This window comes from Gorilla gorilla, chromosome 10 (assembly GCF_029281585.2).
Source record: "Gorilla gorilla gorilla isolate KB3781 chromosome 10, NHGRI_mGorGor1-v2.1_pri, whole genome shotgun sequence".
NCBI lineage: Eukaryota > Metazoa > Chordata > Mammalia > Primates > Hominidae > Gorilla > Gorilla gorilla.
The window spans coordinates 126,961,394-126,973,726 of NC_073234.2; the positions used below are offsets into that span (position 1 = coordinate 126,961,394).

At 39.0% G+C, this 12,333-nt stretch overlaps 1 protein-coding gene across 50 annotated transcripts in view; it reads right to left on the reverse strand.

Moving 5' to 3' along the window:
- The window catches only part of ATXN2 (ataxin 2), a 141,168-nt gene that overhangs the window by 90,485 nt on the left and 38,350 nt on the right, over positions 1-12,333 (reverse strand). For all 50 annotated transcript variants that reach the window (XM_055359103.2, XM_063694359.1, XM_063694354.1 and 47 more), the window contains exons 2-5: positions 11,805-11,841; positions 10,088-10,147; positions 8,848-8,919; positions 8,222-8,372 (exon numbers count right to left, since the gene is read on the reverse strand). In XM_055359103.2, the coding sequence (XP_055215078.1) occupies positions 8,222-8,372; positions 8,848-8,919; positions 10,088-10,147; positions 11,805-11,841 (320 nt within the window). The remainder of the gene's footprint in view (positions 1-8,221; positions 8,373-8,847; positions 8,920-10,087; positions 10,148-11,804; positions 11,842-12,333) is intronic.

A 12,333-nucleotide genomic window follows, 5' to 3' on the forward strand; every position in this document is an offset into this window, starting at 1 on the left:
TTCTTTAAAAAAAAACAAAAAAAATTAATTTTTAAAAGAATTACATGTAAAATCTACATGTGTGTAAATTTTTCTAGGGTGAGGGTATACAGTTTCACTAGGTACACAGTTTCACTAGGTTCTCAAAAGGGACCCAAAATAGATTCTTATGTTTCTCCATACTGTCCATAGCAACAAGCAAAGCAAGGAACACATCCCAGAGCTCTCTAAGTAGCTGCTGGATGACTATATATGTAAGACCACTTACAGCTTTTTCATTCTTTCCATAAAATAATGCTTCTACAAAAGTGTATTAAGGCACTGAATTTCATTTATTCAAACACATTTATATTGAGCCTGTACTATGTGCCAAAGCACTATACTAGACCATGAGAATAAATAATAAAGACAGTATCACTGTCTTTACTTGGAGCACAAAGAGCTCAAAGTGTAACAGGGGAGACAAGCATATAATTTTAATGCAACATGGTATAAGGGCAATGATACACACATGATAGGAGGTAACTTGTATGTGGTAGCTGGCAGTGTGTGAGTGTCATGTGGCAAGAGCAGCAGGCAAAGAAACAAACACTGGGGACACACATCTAAGGGGTGTGTGAAGGAAAAGAAGCCCAGGAATGAGGCAGGGAAGGAATGATCAATAAACATTAAAAATACAGAAGAGGAAATTCTGAAGGAGGGTGAAACCAACATTCAAGTGCAGCAATAAAGACAGAAAAAGATTCCAAAGGACCTGGCAGTTAGAGGTTAATCGTAGCCTTAGGCAGGATAATGGCTAGAAGAACTCAGGATTAAAAAGAATCCTTTTGGGCCCGGTGTGGTGGCTCATGCCTGTAATCCCAGCACTTTGGGAGGCGGAGGCAGGTGGATCACAAGGTCAGGAGATCGAGACCATCCTAGCTAACACGGTGAAACCCCATCTCTACTAAAAATACAAAAAATTAGCTGGGCGTGGTGGCGGGTGCCTGTAGTCCCAGCTACTCGGGAGGCTGAGGCAGGAGAATGGCGTGAACCCGGGAGGCGGAGCTTGCAGTGAGCCAAGATAGTGCCACTGCACTCCAGCCTGGGCAAGAGCGAGACTCTGTCTCAAAAACAAAAACAAAACAAAACAAAAAAGAATCCTTTTTAGGATGAGCAGGAAGTGAATAGGTTTTCATGCTAAAGGGAAAGATTAACTAGAAAGGCAGATGTTGAAGAGCCCAGAAACAGAGAAGTGGTATAAAAGAGCAAGGAGAAAAAAAAAGATGGCCAGGCGTGGTGGCTCACGCTGTAATCCCAGCACTTTGGGAGGCTGAGGCAGGTGATCACTTGAGGTCAGGAGTTCGAGACCAGCCTGGCCAACATGGTGAAACCCCGTCTCTACTAAAAATACAAAAATTAGCCGGCCGTGGTGGCAGGCGCCTATAGCCCCAGCTACTCAGGAGGCTGAGGCTGCAGTGAGCTGAAATCACGCCACTGCACTTCAGCCTGGGTGACAGACCGAGACTCCATCTAAAAAACAGAAAAAGAAAAACAGAACAAGGAGGTAAGTAGAAGGGAGAGAGTCAAGGGCATGATTGAAGTTGGCTTAAAAATCCTCTCTACCAAAACCAGAGGAAAAGTAATAATGAGGCCAGGTGCGGTGACTCATGTAATCCCAGGACTTTGGGAGGCCAAGGTGGGAAGACTCTTAGGCCCAGCAGTTTGAGACCAGCCTGTGCAATACGGGGAAACCCCATCTCTACAAAAAATATAAATATAAAAAATTAGCCAGGCATAGTGATGTGCACATACAGTCCCAGTTATGTAGGAGGTTGAGGTTAGAGGATCACCTGAGCCTGGGAAGTCCAGGCTGCAGTGAGCTGTGATTGCATCACTGCACTCCAGCCTGGGCAACAGAGCAAGATCATCTCAAAAAAAAAAAAAAAAAAGATGGCACGGAGGAAGAAGATAAATTTGTAGATAAGGAAGGGAGTGGTTAGTTGATGGAGATCTTTTCCATTAACCAACCTTCCCCTTATATGATTTTTCACTAAATGTGAAAAAGAATCTGTTAAGCAAAAGTAATTCTTCAGACTAAATCCAATTAGCATGGTCATGAATAAGAATTGCAGGATATTATACAGTATTAGAATCAAAGCATGCAATTAATTGTAAGTTTAAAGGACAGAGCATGTTCTCTGTTACTTCACCAAAGCCAGTATAGCATGTATTTTTGATCAGTCCTAAAAAGCCCTAAACGCAGCAGAAAATATGATTTAGGCCAAGAGCTGGCAAACTTTTCTGTAAAGAGACAGTCAAATTTTCTGGCTTTGCAAGTCCTACAGTCAGCTACAACTACTCAACTCTATGGCTACAGCCATCAAAACAGCCATAGACAATGCACAAATGCATGGGCATAGCTATGCTACAATAAAATTTATTTACTGATGAGCAGATTTGCTGACCCCTATCATCTAGGCTAAGAATACTACAAAGAAAATGAAGCAGCAGGAAAAAGTATGAGGAACAATGGAATAAGGAAACAGAAGTAAAGCCATAGTTGAGTTGGAGTAAAGAGGAAAACATGAATAATGGCGCAACAGGAAGAGCAGAGAGAAAATGAAGGAAAAAAATAGAGGAGAAAGGAATACTGGAAATGGATGGAAAATCAATTAAAAAACAAGCAGAGATAACAGGACAATTCCAAAGATACACGAATACAGAGCCAAAAGCGACTGAAGGCCCTAAGAAGTTTCAGCAAAATGAAGAGAATCTCAGATCTGTCTGCACTGGAATTCAAATAAAGGATAAATACAAACTGATTTTCCAATGATAATCTGATGGTCTCTTCTAATTATGAATGTGCCAAGGTGACTCACAGCTCATATGATGTAAAGGTACTTTCAGTTTGTCAGTAAATCAAACTGGAACATGTATAACATTCAAGAGACCAAAGGAAACTTATTCACTGTACCATAAGAAGTCACTATTTCAAAGCCTTTTATTCATTTGCATATATGCATGAGTATAACTTTTAAACTTTATTGAAATCAATGATGTTAGCATCAAGAACTTAAAAGTCACACTGACCTTACTCATGTTAAAAGGTTTCCCCAGCAGCCGAGTGTGGTGGCTCACACCTGTAACCCTACCACTTTGGGAGGCCAAGGTGGGTGGATCACGAGGTCAGTAATTTGAGAAGAGCCTGGCCAATATGGTGAAACCCCATCTCTACTAAAAATATAAAAATTAGCTGGGCATGGTGGCAGACGTCTATAATCCCAGCTACTCGGGAGGCTTAGGCAGAAGAATTGCTTGAACCTAGGAGGCAGAGGTTGCAGTGAGCTGAGATCACACCACTGCACTCCAGCCTGGGTGACAGAGCGAGACTCCGCCTCAAAATAAAGGTTTCCCTGGCTGGGCATGGTGGCTCACACTTGTGATCCCAGCACTTTGGGAGGCCTAGGCAGGTGGATCACCTGAGGTCAGGAGTTCAAGACCAGCCTGACCAACATGGAGAAACCCAGTCTCTACTAAAAATACAAAATTAGCCAGGCATGGTGGCACATGCGTGTAATCCCAGCTACTCGGGAGGCTGAGATAGGAGAATCGCTTGAACCCAGAAGGCGGAGGTTACAGTGTACAGTGAGCGAAGATTGCACCATTGCACTCCAGCCTGGGCGACAAGAGCAAAACTCCGTCCCAAGGAAAAGAAAAAAGAAAAAAGAAAAAAAAGGTTTCCCCAAAAATAAAGCCAAAGATTAAAAAAAAAAAACAAAGAAAAACTTGAACATAGTAGTCTGCATCTTATATTGCTTGAGAATTTTTTTTTTTTTTTTTTTTTTTTTTACTTTTAGCTTTATTTGTGGAGAGATCCTTCAACAACCACGGAACTTACTGGCTGGGCGCAGTGGTTCATGCCTACAATCCCAGCAATTTGGGAGGCCCAGGTGGGTGGATCACCTAAGGTCAGGAGCTTGAAATCAGCCTGGCCAACATGGTAAAACCCCATCTCTACTAAAAATACAAAAATTACCCGGGTGTGGTGGTACGTGCCTGTAATCCCAGTTACTAGGGAGGCTGAAGCAAGTTAAGGAGGTGGAGGTTGCAGTGTGCCAAGATCACGCCACTGTACCCAGCCTGGGCGACAGAGCAAGACTCCATCTCAAAACAAACAAACAAACATTAACTCGACTTATGACAACTGAGATAAACAACAAACCAAACCACATAACTTATGTCACTGCAGTATAATGTTAAGAACATGAGTTAGAGTGGAAAAGCTAGATTTGTGTCCTCACTTTAGCAAGTTTCCTAAATATGCCTGTGTTTCCTCATCTATGACATGGATAATAGCTGTATCTACTACAGAAACAACTTGTGATGATTATGTGAACAAATGTAGGTAAATCTGTTAGCACAGAGTCTGGCACACAGAATATGCACTCAAATTTTAGTTAATATTATCAACCTTAATAATTTGACAGCACTATTACAGAAGAGAATTATAAAAGCTCAGAAATGAAATCAATTCATATCTTTTAGGAAACTACAATGTCATATTAGTATACTCTAATCATTCATCCGCTTCTATTATAAAAAACACTCAATCCATCTATCCATTCAAGATGTGGAAAAGTACTATCAAATGATAACAGCAGAGACTATTTCAGGCAGTTGCCAATTCTGAGACAGAAAGGGGACTGTGAGGTAAGAAAATAAAGCACAAATTCTTTTTTTATTCTGTCGCCCAGGCTGGAGTGCAGTGGCATGATCTTGCAATCTCTGCCTCCCGGGTTCAAGCGATTCTTCTGCCTCAGCCTCTCCCCAAGTAGCTGGGATTATAGACATGTGCCATCACGTCCCGCTAATTTTTTACTTTTTTAGTAAAGACGGGGTTTCAACATGTTGGCCAGGCTGGTCTCGAACTCCTGACCTCAAATGATCTGCCCACCTCGGTCTCCCAAAGTGAGATTTCAGGAGTGAGCCACCGCGCCTGGCCTAGAAAGCACAAATTCTCAAGGCCACAGAACAGAGCCACTCCTGGGATCTCATCACATGAAACCCATAGCTCACACCCTGACTGTCCAGAGCCTCACCCAGGCTAATTATAATTAAACCAGGATCCCTAGAAGTGAGAACATTTTTAAAAACTCCCCAGGTGACTAAACGTGAACCGAGCATTAAGAAGCATTGATTAAACCATACCTTCCTTTACTTTGGGAGTAATCTGAGTAAGTCTCTAATAAAAAATAAAAAAAATCTAGATGCAGTAATAAATGCCTTAATTTTGTTATTAAGGAAAACCATGCGGCCTGGCCAACATGGTGAAACCCAGTCTCTACTAAGAATACAAAAAAAAAAAAAAAAAAATTAGCAGGGCATGGTGGTATGTGCCTATAATCCCAGCTACTCGGGAGGCTGAGGCAGGAGAATCACTTAAACCCAGGAGGCAGAGGTTGCAGTGAGCCGAGATCGCACCACTGCACTCCAGCCTGGGAAATAGAGTGAGACTCCATCTCGAAATAAAAAAAAAAAAAGGAAACCATGCCAATTAATAATTCTAAAATGGTTTTCTCCATACTGATAGTACTTCCTAATTAATACTTTTCTTCTTTTATAGAAGAGGGCAATTTCTGCCTGGATAGTCTTAGCTTAAGAGACCTGATGTCCTAAACACATGACTTAATACTATTTTCAGGATACTACGCACTGGACGCAATTGTATAATTCACTAAACCACTGTAAGTTTTGAAATAAGATACTTGGCCAGGCGTGGTGGCTCACGCCTGTAATCCCAGCACTCTGGGAGGCCAAGGCAGGAGGATCACGAGGTCAGGAGTTCAAGACCAGCCTGGCCAACATAGTGAAACCCCGTCTCTACTAAAAATACAAAAATTAGCCGGACGTGGTGGCACATGCCTCAGTAACCAGCTACTCGGGAGGCTGAGGCAAGAGAATCGCTTGAACCCAGGAGGCAGAGGTTGCGGTGAGCCGAGATCAGGCCACTGCACTCCAGCCTGGGCAACAGAGCGAAACTCCGTCTCCAAAAAAAAAAAAAAGAGAGAAAAGAAAAAATAAGATACCTGAAATTACTCCAATAGTGGATGTCCTCATCAAGAAAACTAATTTTGTAATATACAGCAAAATACACCCATCCCCTTATAAGTATAGTGAGATTTTCAAAGGTGTCACTCTGATCTGTATTTTCTTGCCTTTCTATAATGAACTAAAATTATCTGAGAAATGAAGATCTAATAAAGTAATAAAAATTTAATGACATTAATTTTTAAAAGGAGCAAGGAATGGACTATCACAAACATCTCAAAGTAATATTCACTCTTCCACATCTGGGAAATATCAATTCATCATAAAAACAAAAAGACAATGCATACCATAAATGGCTGTTAAATGACCTGGTATCCAATAGAGTAGGGAACCTTTTTTTGTTGTTGTGGCCAATACTCTTTCCAGAGTGCTATGTATTAAATTCAACTAAAATTTTATCTTCCAAAGTCAATTTTTGAATTTATAACAGAGGAATATTTCAATAGTATAAGTATAAATAATTTAGTGCTCCTAGACATAAACAAAATCAACTCCAAAGGTAGCAGCTAAAAAAAGACTTGTTTCCTTGTATGGGATGCTGAAGGCCTCTTAAGACAAAAAGTTGTGAATCAAAGACAAGGACATTTGAGAAGATTCAAAAACAGAACACTGTGCTTTCATCAGCATATCAAGACAGTTAAAGAATACCCAGTACTGTTAGCCTCTGAAAAAGCAAGCAAAGAGAAAGACTCCTAAGTCTAAGGGAAAGAATCCTGGTATATTATTATTTCCAAGTAACAGTGTAGAAGAATCAGCCCAACAATAAAAACAGCTTTTGGTATAGATTTGAATAGTGAAAATCAAATTGCACTGAATTACAATTTACAACAGAATTACATATTTCACTACAGAATTTGGCATATACAAATAAGTAAAAGAATTTTAGAACCGGCTGGGTGCAGTGGCTCATGCCTGTAATTCCAGCACTTTGGGAGGCCGAGGCGGGCAGATCACGAGGTCAAACAATCGAGACCATCCTGGCCAACATGGTGAAACCCTGTCTCTACAAAACATACAAAAATTAGCTTGATGTGGTGGCACACGCCTGTAGTCCCAGCTACTCAGGAGGCTGAGGCAGGAGAATCACTTGAACCTGGGAGGCAGAGGCTGCAGTGAGCCGAGATCGTGCCACTGCACTCCACCCTGGGGACAGAACAAGACTCCGTCTCAAAAAAAAAAAAAAAAAAGAATTTGAGAACCAAGTTCAGGATTGCCCAGAAGTGCCTTGCAACGTGTTACTGAACACTCAATAATGCCTTGCAAATGAGTAACAGGAATTCCCACTTTGTTCATCAATGGACACTTAAAAAGAGACTAAATTTTTAATATAACTACATAATCGCTTTTAAATTCTCAAAACCTTGTCTCATACTCTGAATATTTTTAAAATACATATGTTCTACTTCTTCACCCTTTTTCATTTTCATTAGACAATTGTTTTCTACCAACCGTTCTCTACCTTTCTTCCTTAGCCTTATACTTTGATTTCTTTCCAGATTTGCCACATGCCCACTTATAAACTAAAGCATTGTAGGCCAAATGGGACAAGAAATTTTCAGTTGAATATAATCAGTAGCATTCTTGACCACAAAACTGTAGAAAATGCTTGACAAACTAATTTTTTAAGAGATCACAAAAACTCTATTTAATTTTTCTCTAAAGTTCTAATTGTTTTCCAACAAAAATGCATTAAAATTCTCATTTTTCTAAAAAATTGCCTTACTTGGGTTATTCTAGAAAGTAGATATTTCTTTTTTCTTTCTTTTTTTTTGAAACGGAGTCTTGCTCTGTCGCCCAGGCTGGAGTGCAGTGGTGCGGTATCAGCTCACTGCAACCTCTGCCTCCTGGGTTCAAGCAATTCTGTCTCAGCCTCCCTAGCAGCTAGGACTATAGGCGCATGCCAGCACACACAAAAATAAATTTTTGTATTTTTAGTAGAGACGGGGTTTCGCCATGTTGGCCAGGCTGGTCTCAAACTCCTGACCTCAGGTGATCCACCCGCCTCAGCCTCCCTAAGTGCTAAGATTACAGGAATGAGCCACCATACCCAGCCCAGATAATTCTTTAAAAAAAGTTTGTAAGATCACTGTGAAAATCTTTGCTTGAATAAATCTAATAAACCATGAGGCATATTTAGGAAATCAAAACCCACCTCTTTTTGCATAACTGGAGTCCATATCTTTAAACTGTACCACAACAAAGTCTGAACATTTGAACAAAATACTCTCCATTATTTCTTCACGTTTCGGCCCCGAACTGGATTCTGTACTTTTCTCATGTGCGGCATCAAGTACCAAATCACACTAAAATGAAAAACACAAGTGAGTATTCCAAATCTTTACAAAATAAAATTTGTTAGGAATTCTTTAGCTCATCAAGGTACCAGTTCTTATATGCCTTTGACAAAAATAATCTCAAGAGAATCATACCCTTTTTCCCAGGCATATGATCTATTATCCATTCCATCATTTAAAAATCCTCATATCTAAATGTTTTTTGTTGCTATGGTTTGTCTTAAGTATATTAATAATAATTTTTAAGAGGAAAAAATAAACCACCACATCCCTCTATTAGTTCACAATGCTTAAAAATGGTTGAAATATTTTAATAAGCGCACACATCAAGAAGCCTCTCTGATTACACAAACCAGTCTATAAAATAATCAGTATTTGAAACTGAGAAGTAAAATCATTCAAAGTGGCTTTAAAAACTAGGTAAAACACTGACTACGAAAATGTTCTTTTACTTTGTAAGAAAAAGAAAAAAAGTAAAAATTACCTTCGGACTGTAAGTTTTAAAAACTCCTTCATATATACCTCCATTTTTCACTTGTACTTCACATTTGGAGCCCTAAAAACATATAATTTATTTATCAAAGAAACAGTATACTACCCGGTCACCAGGGATATTTGTTTTCATTTTACTTTTTATACCTCATCGGGCTTCATTCAATATTAGGTATTCACTAACAAAACAATAAAAAAATTTCAAAACATTAACAATACACTGAACTCTCAAAATTCTTCAGGAGGCTCTACTCAGAGTTTGCAGTACGAATTTTAATACTGAAGTCAAACATTTCTGACCCCAGCTATTTTAAGTGACAAAATAATGGACAAAAGACAATCAACTACTAACATTATTTTACACACACAGCAGGGTTAACAAGAATACAGCTATCTGTTGTTATTGGTAGGGGATTGGTTCCAGGACCTCCTTCAGATACCGAATTACATAATACTTCAGTCACTTACATAAAATGTAATAGTATTTGAATATAACTAAGCACATTCTCCCAAATACTTTAAACTATCCCTAAATTACTTGTAATACCTAATATAATGTAAATGCTATGTAAATTGTCATACTGTATTGTTTTAGGAATAATGACAAGAAAAACGTCCATACATCTTTGGTTCAGATGCAACCATGCATCTTTTTTCTCAAAAAAAAGATTTTTTTTTTTTTTTTTTTTGAGAAGGGTTCTGTCTGGCACTGTTGACCAGGCTGAGTGCAGGGGCATTATCTCAGCTCAGTGAAAGCTCCACCTCCCAGGCTCAAACAATCCTCCCACGTCAGCCTCCCAAGTCACTAGGACTACAGGCACGTACCACCACGTTCGGCTAGTTTTTTTTACTTTTTGTAGAGACAGAGTTCTGCCATGTTGCCCAGGCTGGTCTTAAACTTGTGAGCTCAAGCCATCTGCCCACCTCAAACTCCCAAAGTGCTGGGATTACAGGTGTGAGTCACTGCGCCTGGCCTTTTTAACAAATATTTTTGATCCAAGGTTGGCTGAATCCATGAATATGGAACCCACAGATGCAGAGGACCAACTGTACTTTTACAATGAATTATATTAGACTGGATAAAGGGAGTTCTAATCTATTTCTCTAAATCATCCTGACTAAACATGATCTAAGCAATGTTACTTTGACAATCATTTATCCACATTTTAACTTCATGGAATTACTTTATTCTACCCCCAAGGCAGTTTATCCCCCATAATCTAATAACTTACAACAACTGACGTAAGTATATGAACCATCCTCATATTTGCATAGATTCCGTCAAAAGAAATCTGGAATATTAAAAAAAAAACTATTAGAAATTAGTACAAACTGAATCTTCCTTATCTAAAATGCTTGGGACCAGAAGTATTTTAGACTGTGGATTTTTTCGGATTTGGGGATATTTTCCTTATTAGTGCTTGAACATCCCTAATTCAAAATATGAAATTTTGGAGCATTTCCGATTAGGGATGCTCAGCCTGTATTTACATTTGCATATAAAGCTAACGTTTATTATTTGTTGCAAAATGTTTAGTTAGGTTTATGATATCTTACATGTATTAAAGGAAGATTTTGTTTATTTAATATTTTGCTTCCGTAGAGAACAGAAGGAACAGAAGGTCAGGTTTTCAAGTGTTATCAGTCATACCAACTAACGGTATTTTGACTAAACATGACATAAAAAAGCAAGAGTAAACTTCCATAGAGGAGGAAGGACACAAACCGTAAGGATGGAAGACAAATCAATGGTTGGAGAGAGAGGAGGGTTCACTGAAAAGTGATTTGAGGGATTTTGGTGGGCAATGAAACTGTTCTATTATCTTGATTGTGGTGGTAGTTACACTGATTGTATGCAATTGTTAAAACTCACAGAAATGTACCCTAAGAAGGGTGAAATATAAATAAATGGGGTAGGAAGCCAGGTCATACCTTCATAGAAGAACCCTGACTAGGTTCTCCCAGCATATCAGCATCAATGACAGTGCTTAAGTCTGATCAACCACACTACTCCATATTACTACTATATACATGTATATCTTCCTGATTCTTGTAAAACAATCTAATAAAGGCAAAGTCTCAAAAATTTGTGATAGCTTCTCATTTATTTCTTCCATCATGTGGGACTTATAGTTTCTGCCCTTCATGTCCGGTTCAATTTCATTGATAACATTCCAAAATTTAAGACCAGAAAGCCAAAGGAGAAAAATGAAAGCAGCAGAAAAACAGCACATTAATTCAAAATAAAAAGCATAAAGAACTCTGCAGACTCCACTCTTGGTGTTCTACGTATCTTTTGGAGGTTTTTCACTTAGATTTGCACTTAGTCATTTAGAAAAGAACAAACGACTTGTTCTTGTTATTACACGTGACAAAAATACTATTTACAAATAATATGGTTTGGTTCTGTGTCCCCACCCAAATCTTATCTTTAATTATAATAATTCTCGTGTGTCAAGGGCAAGACCAGGTGGAGATAACTGAATCATGGGGGCAGTTTCCCCTACGCTGCTGTCATGATAGTGAGTGAGTTCTCAGGAGATCTGATGGTTTTATAAGGGGCTTTCCCTGCTTTGCTCAGCACTTCTCTCTCCTGTCGCTATGTGAAGAAGGATGTGTTTGCTTCCCCTTCCACCATGATTGTAAGTTTCCTGAGGCCTCCCCAGCAATGCAGAGCATGAGTCAATTAAACCTCTTTCCTTTATAAATTACCCAGTCTTAAGTATATCTTTATTAGCAGTGTAAGAATGGACTAGTACAACAAGTAATTGTACATTTTATACATAGTCATTAAAAAAACACATATAGGCTAATAATATACTTAAACAGTCAAGTTATCTGTGACAAAATTCAAAAGAAGGGAATCTTTTGCCTTGGCATTTGGTCTGTGGTTAGAGATCATGTTTTAGCTACTAATTTTCCCCAATAAGTAACATTAAAGTTACTCACCGTAGACTGAGGCAGTCCTTTGTTACTGTTTCGACCTCTGAAAAGATTAAATATTATTTTTATTAAATTCAACAGGCTAAATAAGCTGAAAAATATTTCCAAACTTAAAATATAATTCCATTCAAATAAAGGAGAGGCCATCTGTGGGGAGAGCTCACCTAATATTAAGTCTAAAGGCTACCTAAGGATGGCTCTAACTGTGCACTGCTTGCCTGGAGACCCACAACAGGTAGGGGTCATAGAAGGAAGGAAACTAGAAATAATCAAACTTCATCAAAATCAAATAAATAAAGTAAAATAGCCTACTGGAAGAAAAAAACTAATGCTAAATGTAAATTAATAATAATTATAGCCAGGCATGGTGGCATGCACCTCTAGTCCTAGCTACTCAGGAGGCTGAGGCAGGATCATCAGAGTCCAGGAGTCTGAGGCTGCAGTGGGCTACGATCATTCCACTGCAGTCTAGCCTGGGCGACAAAGCAAGACTCTGTCTCTAAATAATAATCTTTACTCCCAAAGTAACCAATCA